Source organism: Lutra lutra, chromosome 16 (genome assembly GCF_902655055.1).
Source record: "Lutra lutra chromosome 16, mLutLut1.2, whole genome shotgun sequence".
NCBI lineage: Eukaryota > Metazoa > Chordata > Mammalia > Carnivora > Mustelidae > Lutra > Lutra lutra.
The window spans coordinates 50,014,537-50,032,342 of NC_062293.1; the positions used below are offsets into that span (position 1 = coordinate 50,014,537).

At 56.7% G+C, this 17,806-nt stretch overlaps 2 protein-coding genes across 2 annotated transcripts in view; one reads left to right on the top strand and one right to left on the bottom strand.

Annotated features, from left to right (window-relative positions):
* The window catches only part of FAM83G (family with sequence similarity 83 member G), a 29,548-nt gene extending 15,271 nt beyond the window's left edge, over positions 1 to 14,277 (bottom strand). Inside the window, 3 exon segments of the mRNA XM_047706590.1 lie at positions 1,206 to 1,373; positions 13,089 to 13,738; positions 14,187 to 14,277. Coding sequence (XP_047562546.1) covers positions 1,206 to 1,373; positions 13,089 to 13,610 — 690 coding nt within the window. The 5' untranslated portion in view covers positions 13,611 to 13,738; positions 14,187 to 14,277.
* Positions 1 to 17,806, top strand: part of SLC5A10 (solute carrier family 5 member 10) — a 57,439-nt gene that overhangs the window by 27,312 nt on the left and 12,321 nt on the right.

Below are 17,806 nucleotides of genomic sequence, written 5' to 3' on the forward strand. Positions count from 1 at the left end.
ACTTGAAAGGGCTCGGCTGGGATGGGTGGGCATACCTGATGAACACCGACAAATTATAGGCACAGGAACCCAGCCTCTTGTTAACTAGTCTGGCGTCCCCCCTTCTCTGGGGATTGTGTTTAGATCACAGGCCGGAAGCCCGAGGAAACGTGACCCATCAAAAACTGGGACTCGGCCAGGGAGCTCTAGTGCTGGCCCCCAATCCCCTTATGCTTAACTTACTGGCCGCGAGTGACACTAGCACAAGTGCCTCAATTTCCTCATCTGTAAAATGGGAACAACTGCCCTATACCACTGGGTCGTCATGCGGAGTCAATAAATCAACTGTGTCAGGTGCCTAGGATGGGACCGACCCATGTGAAATTCTGTGAAAGCATTCGCTGTTGTCATGCACACTCATCCGTACTCTTCTCGGGACAATGCTGCATACAGTAGGTGCCAAGCAATAGCTCAGTGGAGGGAGGGCTCCTCCTGCCCCCAAACATGGGATCAAATGCAGGGTGTCGGAGTGGAAGAGCCCAGCCACAGTGGCCCATCTGGCCCTCTTCAGGACCATTGCGATCCCGGAGCCCAGAAACAGGAGGTGATGAACCCAAGGACACACAGCAAAGCAGTGCTGAACCTGGGTTCATGCTGATCCCTCCACCTCTGCTCCATGCTGTCCTTCCCTAGGAAGCCCTTTCTATGCTGCTCTTCCTCCTCCAATTTATTTGAACTCTGCAGCCATCAAGGAAGCCTTCCCTGACCTCAGCCCAAGGAAACTTCTGCTGGAGCCAGATCCTAAAACCGGGGGGTAGACATCATACAGACACAGATTCTGGCTTAAGCCCAAGAATCAGAGTCAGAGCTCTCCAGATCAGATGTGAACTGTGGAAGCCTGGGTGGTGAGCACCCTGTCACTGGAGGCATGCAAGCAAAGACATGTAATCAATGTAGCCTGGGCTGCTCAGAGATCACACGTGATACAGCACCTTGCATCAGCACCGGCCCTTAACTACCGTTTATCTTATCTCTGTCGGAGGAGGTAGAGAGCGTCCTGTCCCCCTGGGCAGCCAGCCAGAGGTCAGGTGACCACATGGCAGGAGGCTCCAGGATGCCTGCACTCTCTGTGCCCGGCATGGGGCTCCATCCCTAGGAGGCAGGTGCTGCAAGTGTTTGCTGACCCACTAAGTGACCGCTCGGTCATTCTGGACCGGCCAGCTCACCTTGAGGTGCCCCGGGTGCATGCGGGCCCGCTCACACATGTGCAGGAAGTACTTGACGTTACTCTCGTCCACAATGATATACACGGCCACCTTCCTCTTGAAGCCGGCGTCCAGCAGGTCCTTGAAGATGTCCACGTCGGTGAACATGTCCATGACCACAGCTATCACCTGCGAGTGGGAAGAGACCAGGGCTGTTGGGCAGCGCAGGAGCGGGGACAGGTGCCCCGGCAGGACGCACAGCCCTCCCACCCTTACCCCGCTCTCTGGGCACCCCTGCTAGCCCTGCCCCTCCCCCACCCCCCCAGCCTCAGCACTGGGACTGGCAGCGATGGGCTGGGGGTCTCTCTGGTCCCAAAGTTATAGGGTTCAATGCTTAGGGTACGAGATTCTCAATCTGTAGCCCAGACTGGACTTTCTGGAGCCGCAGGACTGGAGAAGCATGTCTTCTATGTCCGGAATACAAAACGACAGAAAACAAAGCCCTGTATCCTAGTCAGTGAGGCCCTTGGAGGGAGGAGAGAATGCCTGGGAGCCAGGCAGAGTCTGCATCCTGAGGTTGGGGACGTGCTGGGGCCAGCCCCCAGGGCAGCCGGCCCTCCTCATCGGGATCAGAGATCAGGGCTCAGCGCGGGGGCACCCCATTCTGGTCCCTTCCTGGCCTGCATTCCTGATCCAGAGCAGCCCACACCATCACCTGCCACCTCCCACCCTGGGATGCTGAGGTAGACCAGATGTGTCAACAGCCAGGAAGGCAGCAGCTGGCACAGGCGTTCTTGAGGTCACCTGCGCGTCCCCGGGCTGGCGTGGGCTTGGGCAGGCTTTCCACTACCGCCTCTCCTGTCTGTCTGAACAGAGCCCAAAACCAGCACGTGCGCTCTATTATGTGACAACATCTGTCCCCGCAACAGCGGACCTCCAGCCTCCAGGCCCTGGCTCAGGGTGGGGCCCCAGAGGTCAGAGTGCATCTGGCCCAGGCCCTAGCCCCACGTGGGCAGTGACAGGCAAAGGGGAAGAACAGGGTTGTTGGGATGAGCTCATCTGGCTTGAGGGGTAGTCAGCAGATGCTTGGGACAGCTGGGGCTTGGTGACCATCTCTGGCCCTCCTTCTCATCCCTCCTTCCCCGTGCTACTGGGCAGGCAAGCAGGGCACAGGGGACCGGGGCCTGAGGCCGACAACCAGCACAGATATCCGACCCCTCCAACCCTTCGAGACCAGCACCACTGCCCTGTCCAGGGCCCGAGAACCTTCTAGAAAAGACTTAAGAGGCCAGGGACTCGGCCTCATAATTAGCTGGGAGTGGTCAGTCTAGAACCTACCTAGGCCCACTAGGGAGCCAAGTTCACCCCCACCGTGAGGGTGGCCTGACAGACTCCCCTACACTGATCTGTAGGTGCAGGGTGAGGGACAGGCAGCCTGGGGCCTGCCAGGGATGAGTCCACACGCTCGGGTGAGCTCACCCAGCTAGCCCTTGCAGGCCCGTGTGGGCTCCTCCCTGCCCTGCCCTGTCCCGGACATGATTTGTGTGACCCAGAGCAGACACCTAGCTTCTCCAGGCCCAGCTTTCTCTGTGATCCAACAGGGGCAGGGAGCTGCAGGAGAAGCTGGGCTCCTCATGGCTGAGGCCCAGGATTCACTCCGTTCTCTGGGGAACATCCGCTCGCCGGCTTTGGGTCTCTGAAGGGCTATTTCCAGTGGGGCAGAGGGTGTGGGTACAGTCCAGGCAGGGGCTAGGACAAGCAGGGGGAAGCCAACAGAGACAGATGTTGGGGTCAGTACAGGAGGCGCCTTCTGACTCAAAGTGAGGCAAGGGTCTTGACAGGGAGTGAGCTCCCCATCCCAGGACGTATTTAAGGAAAGGCCAGAGATTGCTTGGCAAGGAGATGGTTGAGGGGCAGGTGAGACACAAGGGCAGCTGGGTGGGCTCAGGACAGCTTTGGACTTCACCAGTTGAGCTTGAGAGACCTTGAGGTGGATGGGATGGTAGTAGGGACTTCCTCGCCTGGGACTCCACAGCCCCAGAGTCAGCCCTGGGAATCCGCTGGATAAGGTGCTCCTGGAGGCAAAGAGCATCTCGTGCCACCCTGGGAAGGGCGCAGCTGACACGTGTCTCCTTGGAGGCAGACAACACATCAACCCTTGCTCCCTTGTCACTGCCATCCCCGACCAGATTGGTCAGGCCTGCTTCCAGGCCCCACCTGCTATGGCAGATGGGGACTTGCCCTGGGCCTGGGCTGGGGGACATGCCCCAGCAGGACCCACTCCTCTTGTATCCTTCCCCACGTCACCCTCCGGCAGGTAGGGTACTGGATGCAGTGGGCCTGAATCTGTTGGGGCCTGCCCCCTCATGGTGGGTCCCTCCCATGGGGTCCCGGGGCCGAGTGCCGGCTCTTCTGAGACACTGGTTTCTGTGCCAAGACACAGTCAAAGGAGGGCCTGTAACAGGTGCCAGCTGATGCCAGGAGCAGGGAGGGGTGCTTGGCATTCCTGAAGCACTGGGATGATGCTGGGGGAGGGGGCCTGTTGCTCCTCAAGGAGGCCCCCCAGTCCCGCATACTGTTCCCCATTCTAGACCTGGGAGAGCTGGAGCCAGACACTCGAGGCTAGAACCCGGGTCTCACGCTGCGGGATGGTGTAACGTTCAGTCCTCAAACAGGCGGTGAGGCAGTAGTCACTGTTCCCATTTTACAGATGAGGAAACTGAGTCACGGAGTGGTTCACTCCCTTGCCTAATTATCTGTTTTGGTGGCCCAGCTGGCCCACGAAGCTGTGACTTCATCCAGGGGAGAGCCCCCATTCGGAGACAGCATGCGGCCTGGTCTAAGGCAAGCCTTGGGGAGCTGCTGTCCACTAAGAATGTGACCCAGTGGTCTGGGTCACAGGAACGAGGGAAGCCCAGGACAAGCCATGGCCCCTCTCGGGCCCTCGGTTTCAGTATCTGCAAAATGCGGTGTCAGCCTCGCTCACTGCTATGGTCCTCCAATCCACGCATCGTGGCTGGAGCCCAAAGCTGCTGGCCCAGCATTGAGGGCACAGCAGCTGCCCACCGCTGCAGCCCAGCTCACACAGAAGCCAGAAGGGTCCCAGGCAAGGCCAGGGCCAAAGCCACAAAGACACTGGAGAGGCTGGAACCTGGAGACCACCCTTGTGCTGCCGTATGTTAAGTGACTGCACTGGGAAAAGGCAGGTGGGCTGGGTCCCCGCTTTGAACCCTGTGCCTCAGGACCACAGGAACTGGTGTGTCCACGTAAGCAGCGGGACCAAGTGCCCAGATGCCAGGGGGTCCCCCGGCAGGTATGCACGCATCCCGCATCCCAGTCCTGGCGTCGCTGGGGAGCCGACAGGGCAGCGGCAGCCCCACAACACAGAACCTACCCAGAAGACACAGACCAGCTCCCAAGGCAAGGAAGGTCTCCAGGGGTCCCTGTATCTCACGGATCAGAAAGTCCTTTTTTGAAGAAAGGCACAGAACCAGGAGGGACCAGATACCCGTGACCACCATCCCCGTTCTCAGCCCCAAAGGGCAGCACACTGGGGTCTGGATGATACCCAGGGGGAGCAGGAGGACGGCCATGCCCCAGAGGGGGGCCAGCCACGCAGTGGGTGAGGCTGGAGCAGAGGGGAACATGGCAGGGATCGGTATAGGCATGGGGCTTGAGCATGCTTTAGACCCACATAACCCGTATATGCAAGCTCCCAAGATGCGTTCCTCCAGGGGCCCCAGAGCCCGTGTTCAGCACCTCCTCATCGCACGGACTGGAGTCCTAGCCCACCTGACCTATGACATCCTCTGGGGTGCACCAGCCAGGAATCATCGCTCACCATCTCCACTCTTCTGTGCCGGCTAGAAGGCTGGCACCGCCTGGTCACTCACAGAGACAACACAGAGAACGCTGTGGGCTGTTCTAAGGTTTCAAATGATGGCCATCAGCATCCTGGATTCGACTTCCACTTCCAGCCACCACAGAATAACAGAGCCTACACTAACCTTCCAGCCTTAACCAGCAAACAAAACAAAACAAAAAACCCACAAAAACCAGGCCAAATCTATGAAACCCTAGACAACGGGACTGCAGCAAGCACAGTGCTCCTGGAGAGAAGGGGAACAATGAGATCAGCCCCGAGATTGCCTCAGCTACCACCCAAGCTACAGCATGGGGGAGGGGCCCTGATGGAGTCTAGCAGTCACCCTGAATCAAGGAAGCAGAGTGTGCTCAGAGCATGGTCGCCAGAATGTTCCGGATGGAATACTGGAGAAGAGAGAGAGCTGTAGAGAGCAAACACCAGACCCCTATACAGGGTGTCCCCTTACCCTTCAGCTGGTGACTGAGCATCACATGCACAAAGGAGACCACCCAAGCTGGGACCAGACTGCCAGAAAGAGGCAGCTGGAATGGTCACCGGTGTTCACGCAGGATGCAGGAGTCATTTACATTCCCCACGGCTAGAGTGCAGAGTTCTCTAGAACTCAGGGCCTGTGTGAAGAGTCCTCAGGAGGGTTTTAACTGAGTAGTGGGCAAATAAGCCCTAGACCAGAGCCCAACAAACTTGTCTGTAAAGGCCACATGGGAAATACTTCAGGCTTTGCAAGCCAGCATGTGATCCATGGTCCAGCTCTTACCCTGGGCTAAATCAGCTCTGGTCCCACTAATAAAGCCTAAAAACACCAAAGTGAACCTCAAGATGTGAAACTAGTAACAATTTAGGTGAAAAATACACTGGATGGGATGAATACCAAATTAGACACCATAGAAGAAAAAATGAGTGAACCTGAAGACACATCAGTAGAAACGATCCCAAATGACCCATAGAAAGGGAATGACAAACCAGGATCAGCTCAGAGCATCAGTGCATGGGGGCGGGGCCCACTGAGAGGGTCTAGGATACACAAAATTGGGAGTCTTAAAAGGTACAAAGGTGTGGAGAAGACAAAAGAATGTTTGAAAAAAAAATAATGCCCGTAATTTTTCCACATTTGAAGAAAATTATCCATCCATAGTCGGGGAAGCTCAGTGAGTTGCAAGCAGAAGAGACAGGAAGAAAACCTCACTGAGGCACATCAAAATCCCATCATTTACCACCCAAGTGAGAAAGAGAAAATCTGAAAAGCAGCCAGAGGGAGAAAGATCATTCATTACATAATGAGGGCGGAGATAAGCAGACTTCTTCGCAGAATAATCACAAACCGGGGAATAGGGGAGCAACAAACATCTTTAAGGCACTAAAGGCAAAAACAATTGCCCTAGAATTCTCTACCCAGGGAAAATAGCTTCCCAAACCGAAAACGAAATAAGGACTTTTACAGACCTAATGGTTTAAGGAGGATTAAGGAGACTGAAAGGCCTAGAAGGTTCTCCAGGCACTGGGAAGGACTCCTGGGAGCCCCTGGCCCCACCATGGTGGTGAGGGGCGGGGGGCGGGGGGGAGGCATTCCTCCTCACTCTGGCACTCTCCAAACCAGTTTGCCCATCCTCTGGGTCCCAAAGACCTGTCCCCAAGGGAGCAGCCTGGTGGTCCTGCCTCCCAGGGACAGAGTCTGTGTAGGTCATTAACACCTGCTGCCCCAAGCCAAGGGCAGGATAACCAGGCCAGCTTTCTGGCACTCTCTAAGGTGTCCCTTTTCCAAGGACTTAGCAGAGGCAGCAGTGACCACTCCCACTGTCCAGAGAGGGAGTCCCTGTCCCAGAGCCACACGGTCATGGTCAGCTGGTGGCAGAGGCCTCCTGCTTGGAGCTCTTCCCCTGGCGGGGGATCCTGTGTACGTTCTAGCTAACTCCACCCGCCGCCCCACAGAGCCCTCTCTGGCTCCTGAAACAAACTCCTGACCATCAGCTCTGCCCGAAGGTAAATGCCCCAGGACCTTCTGGCTCTGCCACTCCTTCCCGGGGTGGCCCAGGGCACGGCCTCAGCTTCTTTTCTCAGTTGCATGGTGGGGTGCGATGGATAACCCGAGTCTCGCCCCTCTGACAGGCATCAACCTGGCGCCTTCCCCACCCTCTGCACTAACAGAAGCCTCATTAAGGCCAATTAAAGGAGGCTCGCGCCTCCTGAGCGCCAAACGGCTACAGCAGGATGGGGTCAAGAGGCACATACTGGTCACGCCCAGAGCCCTTTGTCCGGGGGCCCAGCCCAGTCCAGCAGCGTGGGCCCTGCCCTGCGTCTCCAGCCTTCCCCAGATGCACATCGGCCTCCTGACCAAGGCTCAGGAATGCTGCAGGGGAAAGAGGCCCGGCAAAGGGTGGGGGAGGGCTGGGTGGTGACCCGGGCTGTGCCTGTGGATGAGCGGGAGAGCACAGGCCCCGTCCCCTTCCCGTCGGCCCCCAAGGGGCCTCCGAGTCCTGCGAACTTCCAGGCCTGCAGGCATAACGTCTGGCCAACCAGACCCCCGCGTGGGCATCCGTGAACGGCACCAGCTGAGGATTTTCAAATGGGAAAATCTCAGACTCATTAATTGGAAAGCCTGTAAAACCTCGGGTTTCCCAGGGTCCGGGAGTGACAGATGCTGTGGTGTCACTGAGCTTGCCAACCCCCCCAGGACTGGCCTAGAAAGGACTTGCCCAAGGTCCCACTGCAAGCCAGAGAAAACCCGAGGCCTTGGGCCACCTGTTGCCCACTGGTCTCTACCGTGTGCCGGCAAGCCCCTGCTTGAACTCCTCCAGGACGGGGAGCTCACTACTTTGCAACCCAGACTATTCCCAGAGTGAGGCTGTCAGGAGAGAGGGGAAGATGAAGGAAGAGAGGAGAGAACTCGCACTGATGAAACACCACACTCTCTCCACCACTCTGACGCGGCTGTTGGCATCACCGTGGCAACGAGGAGGCAGGAAGAGAGGGCCAGAGGGGCAAAGTGACCATCCTGGGGCAGCACAGCTAAGTGGGATAGAGGCTTGGCCATGGGTCTGTGTGGTCTGCAAGTCTCTCCTCCCACCGCCCTGTACTGCATTTAGCCTGGGAGGACACCTGGAGAGCCCTCGGAAGCCACAAAGGAGGCAGGCCGGAGCCTGGCAGGACAGAGGGCAGAGTCCTGGAGCGGAGGTGAGACCCTGCCCTGCACTCCGAGTCCTCGGATCGCTCAGGAGCTCGTGGGTGCTCACCACTGTTACTGTTGCAAGACAAGTGTCCAATCCCTGTTTTGTAGATGAAGAAACTGAGGCCCAAGGCCATGCAGCAAAGGGGGTGGCAGCGCCGCACAGGAGAACCAGGGGACTGTGAGAGGACTGGCCCCTTTCTGCTGGCCTGGGGGAAGGTCCCTTGGCCTCAGGATGAGTTTGGCGAACCCGGGAGACCAGGAGTGCCGTGCAGGCCCGCCAGACCAGAGACCCTCAGGTGAAGGCCAGCAGGCTCTGCCCCCACTCTCAGTGCCCTAACCTCAGTATCCTCATCTGGGACATGAATACGACAACAGGGTCGTGGGAGGGAGGACCGTGACAGCAGCGGGGAGGCTGCCTGTCCCAGCACCAGCTTCAAGAGGAGGGCAGCAGGCACCCGGCCCCGAGCTGCGGGGCCCTCCTTCCTGGCAGAGCTGCTCCTGGCTCTTCTCAAAGTCTCAATTAGGATGCAAACGCCGTTGGGTAGGAAGCCTTGGAGAGGATGGAGCTGACACCTGGGATTATGTTATCAGATGGTTCCCCACCTGGCAGGTGAGGGCCCTGGGCCTGGGCTGGAAACTGCAGGAGCAGGCACGAGCCCCTCCCTGGCTCTGTGGCGTGAGCCTGGCCCGGCTGCTGCTCCCCTGGGTTCCAGCAAGCACCGCATACGCCCTGGAAAAAGCTCAATGGGCCTTCCCACGGCCTCTAGGGGACAGCCTCGGTGCCAGCGAGCTCAGGGGAAATGAGAGCCCTCCCTCCTGCTCCTGGGGAACCCGCAGGGGTCTCAGCTTCAGGTGGCCTGTTCTCCCCAGTCCCGATGTGCTCAGACTTCTACCGGCCCCCTTGGGGGAGCCAGGTGGCTGGGAGCCTGATGGGGACAAGGAGCCTGATGGGGACAAGGAGCCTCATGAAAGGGCTTTTACTGTCCTGAGTCAAGCTGGGGGCAGCAGCAAGGCGCCAATGCTCCCACTGGGGGCAGGGCCCAGAGAGGACACCAAGATGCCACTCCCGTCGGGGGACAAGGGGCTCGGAGCCCTCAGACCAAGGTTCTGGGCCCGGCTCTTCCAAGGCGCCTGCTCTCTCTGGGCTCCACCAAGCCTCGGGTCCCTCATCGGCCCCAAGGAGGCAACACCTCCTCGGTGCAGGTAAAGTGCCCGCTCAGCACCTGGCATACAGCTGGCATTTAACGAGTGCCTCATTAAGCTGCTTTTATTCTCTGGGAGCTGAGCCGTGAGCCAGGACGTCAGCATGTGAAGGCAGGGGCTGACCGAAAACACTGTGGGGTTACCTGCTTCCAGTCTCCTCCTGCCTGAGGCAAGACACTGGACCTCTCTGGCTCTCTCTGTTCCCAAGCCCGGGCCTGGCAGGCCCGAGAATTGGGTTCTAGTCCAGCCGTGCTCACTCACTCGCCCTCGTGCTCCCTCGGTGTCCTCGCCTGTCCATGATTTACCCCCAGCTCTGGGACCTTCCCCGGACTGTCTGGGGTTGGCGCAGGGGTCCCGCTAGGGGCCTTTCCCCAAGGTCGTGGATGGGGGGGTGGGGGGCACTCCCTCCCCAGCCCCCTCCAGGACCCAGCCCAGCCTCACCCCTCTCTCTCCTGGAGGCGGCAGGGGAGTGAGGCTGGGGCTTATCCCTCCTAGGCATGACACTACAGGCCCGGCCTCTGGTATGCAGCTGCAATCCTGAAGGAGGTTTTTCCCCAGGTAGATCATGGGTCTTGGGGAGCGTGGGGGGTTCCATCTCAGAGCCCTGTGGGGCTGGAAGACGGGTCCGAGAGCACAAGCTCCCTACCCAGCACCATACAGCCAGTACGGTTAGACCCAGAACCCACTGGTCTCCCCCAGAAGAGTCCAGAATCGCAGGGCAACAGGGTGTCAGAGCTGAAGGGACCCTTACCAATCGTCAATGCCTGTACCCATTTTACAGATGAGATGACTGGGGCTCTTAAAACAGCTGGGGCTTATCCTAGGTCCCCCAGTGGTGGAGGCAGAGCTGGGACCCTGGGCTCCCAGTGCTGGGGCCCACTAGTTTCGTTCTCATGTTTTGGCAAAGGGGGGGAATTCAGCAGCCTTGATGGGAACATAGCCGCTCCCTGGCAGCCACGCTGGGGCGGGCTGAGTGTGTGCTGCGTCACTTCCCGGCCCCAGGGTCTGCCTGCCATGCTGACAGGCCAGGGGGAGGAGGAGGTGGCGGGCTGGGCTGCCCTGAGTCAGCACCAGCAGCCCCAGCCCAGGTGCCCAGTTGGCAGGGGGTCAGTGTTCGCGTCAGGCAACCGAACAGCGGGCTCCCTGTCCCAGGCCTGGGGAGGGGGGAGTGTTCTCCCCGCACTACTGCTGGTGGGGCACAGAAGAGGATGCAGGGCGAAGAGAAAGATGTGATTCACAGGGAGAGATAAAGCAGGAAGAGCTCCCGGTGCCAGCGGGCGGGCAGGCCAGGAAAGCACCTTGTCAGCATGGGCCGTCAGCATCCGTCAGCAGCACGGCCCGGTGCTGGAGCCTGGGAAGCAGCAGGCGCAGGGCAGATGGGAGACTTGATGGCAGAGTGGCTGGGCTGCCCCTCCCTGCCCTGCCTGTCACTGTGTTCTGTCCAGGCCAGGATGGGCAGGGGACCCATCTTGGAGTCTAAGGATGACAGCAGGTCTGGTCCCCACCCCTCCACCCAACAACTTGCTAGATGACATCAGCAGAGATGAACCAGTCGGGCCTCAGTTTCTACATCTGGAAAATGGGCAGATCTCACTATCTGAAATTACCAAGTGCCTCGCGCTCAAAAACCAGTAGCTGTTGTCATTACTGCCTACCCACGCGCACACACTATGCTGGCCTTGGGTCCCTGGATGGATGTGACAAGCAAGTACAAAGGATGGGAAGCAGGGGCAAGGCTTACCATGGCGCCGTGGGGTTCAAACAAGTCCCTGTTCTCTCTGTGCTCTCAAATGGAAGACCCTAAACCCTCCTGCTGGGTCTGGGAGGCTCCCTGCCATCCAAGGGGGCAGGCTCAGAAGTAAGCTGCCTTTCTCAGAGGGGTCAGGGAGCCGCGCTGACTGGGGTACCACACAGACCAGGGTTCCAACCCGAGATGGACCTCTCCCCAGCCATGTAACCTCGGACAGGCAACGCCAACAACCTGGTGGGGCTTTTGTCGGGAGCAAATGAAGTTACAAGAGGCCCAGGGGACTGCATGGAATGGCTGGGTCTCAGACCGGGCTGCAAACATGTGGGGAGGATGCCTTGTGCCCAGCCTGGCCCCGGGTGCCCCTATCTAGTCCCATCGCTGGGCCAGGCCATCAGTCTTCCTGTCTGGGGCAGATTAGACGTGCTGGACTTTCCCATGCCAAGCAGGGATCTGGTGTCGGTCTCCTTCCTACTCCTGGTGGGGAGGAGAGGGAACCCTGGTACAGCAGGTCAAGCCCCGCACCGGGCCTCAGTTTCCCCATTTTTAAAAAAGGGGTCAAAGGACCCCAACAGACCCTCCCAGAGGACTAGGCTGCACAACCTCATCAGACACGACGTCAGCCACACCTGCCTACCCCCTGGCAGGTGTGGGGTAGGATACCTGCCCAAGAGCCACGAAGGCCCTTCCTCCTCCCACTTTCCCTCCTCTTCCTGAAACTCTTCCTCACTCCGGTCACCCGATTCCATCTCCTCAACAGCCAAAGACGCAGCCCCAGGCTCCCCTCCACTTTATACATCAGAAACCTGAACCCCAAAGCTGCCTGGGAACAGGATGCGGGCCAAGCTCCGAGACACAGGCTCCCCGACTCTGCCAGGGTCAGAGTGCCTATCCGCGGGGGACAGGCACTCCACCTTTCTAGAAACCTAACCCATGGGCACCTTGTCAGCTCCTGACCCACTTCTGGTTTCTCTGCCTATGAGTCTCCCCAGGCTCTGTCAGCCAGGATGCTCGCCAAGGCCAGCGTTCTGGGCTCGTGCGATCTGCTGCCCCACTCGGGGCCTGGCGAAGGGTTAGAGTCTGCTAGAAACACCTGCACCAGCACAGATATTGCTAACCACTCACCACCCTCTACTGAGCTCAGGCCTGGCCTCAGGTCGGCTGAGAATGACTATCCAAACCAGGGATACCGCCCCTCGCGGCTGGGATCAAGAAGAAGCAACGCTGGAGGTGTCCCTTCACCATCTCAGCCTGGGAAGATTCTGCCCTCACAAAGCTCACAAAGAGGCTCAGAGAGGGCGAGCAAGTCACTCTCCGTTGCCCAGCACGGCCGGGAAATAGACTCATTTGAACTGGGACCTCCACGCCAGCCTCAAAGGGACCCAGGCTCGTGTTTGGTCTTCGTGCCTCCTGCACCACTCCAGACTCTGTCCATCACCCAAGAAAAGCCACACCAGTGTCTCATGGTGTGCGTGGGAGCGTCCTGCTTCCCAGGTGTGAATCAGAGCCATCTCGAGGGACAGTAAGTAAGAGAAAACCCCGAGATTCCTCCCCACCCCACCCCATCACAACACTTTCTTCTGGGGAAGCTGCTTGCAGGCTTTGGGGCAAATCAGAACACGCCCCCCCCCCCAGCAATGCACAAAGGCCCCTTGAGATGGGCACCCATGGTCACCTGCCACAGGACCCAGGTACCCTAATCCTGCGCAAAGACACTGAGGAGCCCTAGGAGGCCAGGGGAAGAGGCAGCCTGGGAGCAGCAAAGAGACCACAGGGGATGGTGTCATGGTCTCTGTATTGGTGCTGTGAGTTCACGCACACCGAAATGGCAGAGATGCTGGGGGCTGGCTCTGGCGCACGAGGCCAGCTTCCCCTCAGGGGACCCCCACCCAGTAGCTGGCTCACCTTCTGGGCCTGACTGATCATCTTCCGCACTACCTCTTTGATGTGGGCCTGCCCATCGATGGGGGGCTGCATGTAGACGCTGGCCCGGGTCACACCACGGTAGGCAATGGTGTCGGGCCAGCCCAGGTCCAGCTGCGGGATGGATCGGTCAGACTTCTGGGGCCAGTACTCCAGGGAGGGCAGTGGCTCGGCCTCGGTGGGGTCCCCACCTGCCCTGCTGGCCTCCTCACTGTCACCAACGCCATCGTCCTCAGGTCCCCGGGGCCTGCCGACAACCCTTGGGTCCTCAGAGCCTGGGTCATACACCTCAATGGTCTCCAGGATGCGCTTGAGCTCCAGCTCCGACAGGAAGTCCCGAATGTTCTCCCGCTTTAGCACCTCGTAGAAAGCCTCCCTGCCACGGGCCACCAGGGCCTCCAGGGCCAGCCGCTGCTCCTCGCTGTAGAAGAACTCGGGCTTGGACTCACTGGAGCGCCAGTTGACGTGGCTGTCGTCCAGACACTGCACCTGGGAGAAGGCCATGTTGCCACTGCCCCGACGACGCTTATGCCGGGTGGGCGGGCGACAGAGAACTCCGCAAGATCAGGCTCGTGAATTCCGGTGCGCTCTGGAGCTCCACCAGTGCCTCAGCGACTCTGCCCATAGGGAGCCTGCGGGAGAGCCCAAGTGAACGCAGAGGTCAGGTCAGGGTGCAGGCGGGACCGGGGAGGGGCGACTGCGCGACAGGGCGGGGGTGGGGCGGCAGTGGGTGAGACGGCGGGGCGGGACCCACGCCTGGGTGCGGTGTGCCTCTATCAGTAGGGGCCGGGGGACCCACATCCCGGAGGAACTGTGGAGCTGCCTAAAGTCCTAGGCAACTTCTGGGAGGAACCAGGGCAGGCAGGGAACTTCCCAGAAGTTTCCAAGAGTGGGAGGCAGGGCACAACCCGGGTGGCCTCTGGCCCAGCTCGGCGGCGCCCTGCATTCCGACGGCTTCCGGGAAGGGCACGGGGTCTTAAAATCTGCGGACCCGCAACCCGAGAGGCCTGCCCGGAGGAGGCTCGAGGAAGCGCCGCTGCTGGGCCCAGGATCCGGGGCGGCGGGCCAGGACTCGCTTACCGGGCGGGCGCGGACCAGAGCCGGCAAGGAGAGGCGCGCAGGCGGAGCGGAGCGCACCGGCGGCGTTGGGCTGGTGACTAATGCAGCCCCGCCCACCCCGCCACCGCCACCTGCGGTCACGTGCCGCCCTAGGGGCGGGGCCGGAAGCTGATTCAGACACCCCCCCCTCCCCCCCCCCCCCCCCCCCCCCCCCCCGCCACCAACCCCCAAGGGATACCGGCGTGGGGTGGCTGTGCGCCGCTCCTCCCCCTCGGCTCCCTGCGCCGGGTGGCGGAATTCTGGAAAGCCCAGGGACTAAAGTCCAACAACGACTGGAACATTGGAGCCCAGAGAGGGACAGTATTCTTACTGAGAACACACAGGAACTCAACAGTCTTTGCGCTCCTCCCCCTGACTCCCAGGGTTGGTAACCTTGGTCCAACCCTATCAGTGTCCAGTTTCCCAGGTGGGACGGGAAGTCTGTGCAGATACCCAGCTGTCCAGTTGTGGAAGTAGAGTTAAGGAACTGGACTGGGAGACCCCATGGCAAGGATAGGGCACTGTCTTACCCAAACTCAGGAAGGAGCCTTTACGGAACCTGGTGTGCATAGAGCAGGTAGATACCCAGTTCTTAGTCCGTAGCCCTGCTCCTTACTGGGAGGGGTTGCCCCCCGGGACTGGTCCCACATGATGAGCAGTGCCCACCTGAACCCTGGGATGGGGAGAGCCAGAGAGGGCTGCTGAGGGCTGGAGTCAGACCCAACTCTTGTGCGTATACCTTGTGTTCCCCACCCCACTCAGCCACAGAGGAGAAGCAGCAGTCCCCAGGGGCAAGCACTGGCTTGGGAACCCTGAAGGCTGATTTATATAGCCTCACTGCCACCTGAGACCCAGAACAAGAGTTTCCTTTGGCCCTTAAGACTAACCCTGGGGCTCATGAAGGGAGTCCTGGCTCTCTGGGCTGAAAAGGAAGCCCTCCAACCTTGCAGTTACCTGTCCATATTTACAGATGCACAGGAAGTTGTTAGAAATAAAAGAACAACAACACACCAACAGAGAGGTCACAGGCAGCCTTCTCCCAGTGGCATCGTCTTGTAGAACTCCAGTACAGTAACACAATAGCCAGAAAATTGACATTGGTGCAATCCAGAACCTGTTCGGATTTCACCAGTTTACAAGTGTTCCTGGGTGTGTGTGTGTGCATGCAATCTTACCTCGTGTGTAGATTTGTGTGGTCACCACCACTGCCATTAGGATGCAGAACTGTTCCACCGTCACCAAAACCTCCCTCTCTACCACCATACCCACATCTCCATCCCTGACCCCTGTCAACCCCGAAATCTGTTCTCCATCTCTGTAATGTTGTTATTTCAGGAACGCTATATAAATGGAAAGTGTAGCATAGAACCTTTAGAGATTAGCTTTTTCTCCCACTCAGCATAATTCTCTGGCAAGTTGTTCAGATTGATGTGCATGTCCATAGCTTAACGATCTGTATCGTTTCTGTTGCTGGCTAGTATTCATGGCATGGGTGGACCAGAGTTTGTTCAACCATCTCTCCTGCTGAAGGACAATTGGTTGTTTCCAGTTTGGGGGCTATTATGAACGTAGCTGCTACGAACCTTCATATGGATGTTTACATATTCATTCATACACATGTTGTATCATGTATATTTTACATTTCTACCAATTACATACGAGTGATCCAGTTTCTTCACATCCTTGCCAACATTTTATGTTGTCACAATTTTTTTTATCTTAGCCACGCTGATACGTGTGTAATAATCTCTTCCTATGGTGTTAATTTCTATTTTCCTAATGACTAATGACATAGAACATATTTTCATGCGCTTATTTGCCAGCTGTTGGTCCTCTTCAGTGAAATGCCTGTTCATGTGTTTTGCCCATTTTCTAAGTGGATTGTTTGGTGTTTCCCACTGAGTTTGAGAGATTTTTTCTCCTTTTTTTTTTTTTTTTTTTTTTTAAAGAGAGAATGAGAGTAACAGTGTGAGCAGCGGTGGGGAGGGGCAGAGGGAGAGAGACAGAATCTCAAAGCAGGCTTCATGCCCAGTACAGAGCCTGACATGGGGCTCTATCCCACAACCCCGACCAAGATCCAGACCCAAGCCAAAACCCAGAGTCGAACGCTTAACCAACTGAGCTACCCAGGCCTGGGCTCCCTGCTCTTATATATTCTAAATACAAGGTCTTTGTCAGGTCTGTGGCCTGCACAGTATTTTCTCCTGGTCTGTACCTTTTTAAAAAAATATAAAATACAGGGGCGCCTGGGTGGCTCAGTTGGTTAAGCAACTGCCTTCACCTCAGGTCATGATCCCAGGGTCCTGGGATCAAGCCCCGCATCAGCCTCCCTGCTTGGCATGAAGCCTGCTTCTCCCTCTCCCACTCCCCTGCTTATGTTCCCTCTCTCGCTGTGTCTCTCTCTGTAAAATAAATAAATAAAATCTTAAAATATATAGATATATAAAATACAATATTATTAATTATAATCACTATGCTGTACATTAGATCTCCAGGATTTATTCATCTTATAATTGGAAGTTTGTACCCTTTGACTAAGATCACTTCTTTTCCTCCATCCCACAGCCCCATCATTCTACTCTCTTTTTCTGACTTCAACTTTCTTGGATTCCATTTATAAGTGAGATCATATAGTATTTGTCTTTCTCTCACTGACTTACTTCATCTAGTATAATGCCCATAATGGTCCACCAATGTTGTCACAAATGGTAGGATTTTCTTCTTTCTCAGGGCTGAATAATATTTGTGTGTGTGTGTGTGTGTGTGTGTGTGTGTGTATACATCATATCTTTATCCACTCATCTGTTGATGGACCCTTGAGGTTATTTCCATGTCTCAGCTATTGTGACGAATGCTTCAATGAACATGGAGTACAGACATTTCTTCAAAGTAGTGATTTCATTTCCTTAAGATATATACTCAGATGTGACTTGCTGGATCAAATGGTAGTTCTATTTTTAGTTCTTTGAGAAAACTCTGTACTGTTTTTCATAGTAGCTGCACTGATCTAGGTTCTTACCAGTAGCACACCTACATGCACAAAAGGAATTCCCTTTTCTCTACATCCTGGCCAATACATGTGATCTCTTTCTCTCTCTCTCTCTCTCTCTTTCTTTTTATGATAGCCATTCTAACATGTGTGGGGCGATATTTCATTGTGGTTTTGGTTTGCATAGCCCTGATGACTAGTGATTTTGAGCACATTTTTCATGTACCCATTGGCCATTAGTATGTTTCCTTTGGAAAAAATGTTTATTCAGATCTTCTGCCCACTTTTTAATTGGATTTTGTTTTGAGGTTCTTTTTTTGGGGGGGTTGCTATTGAGTTGTATGAGTTCTTTATATATTTTGACTATTAATCTCTTATCAATTTTTTGGCTTGCAAATATTTCTTCCCAATCTGTAGGTTGCCTTCTCATTTTGTTGATGATTTCCTTTGCGGTGCAGAAGCTTTTTAATCTGTTGTAGCCCTGCCCCTTTTTTTTTCTTTTGGTGTCAAATAAAAAAAAATCATTGCCAAGATCAATGTCAAGGAGCTTACCACCCCTCCCATGTTTTTTTCTAGGAGTTTTACATTCAAATCTCTAGTGCATTTTGTGTTG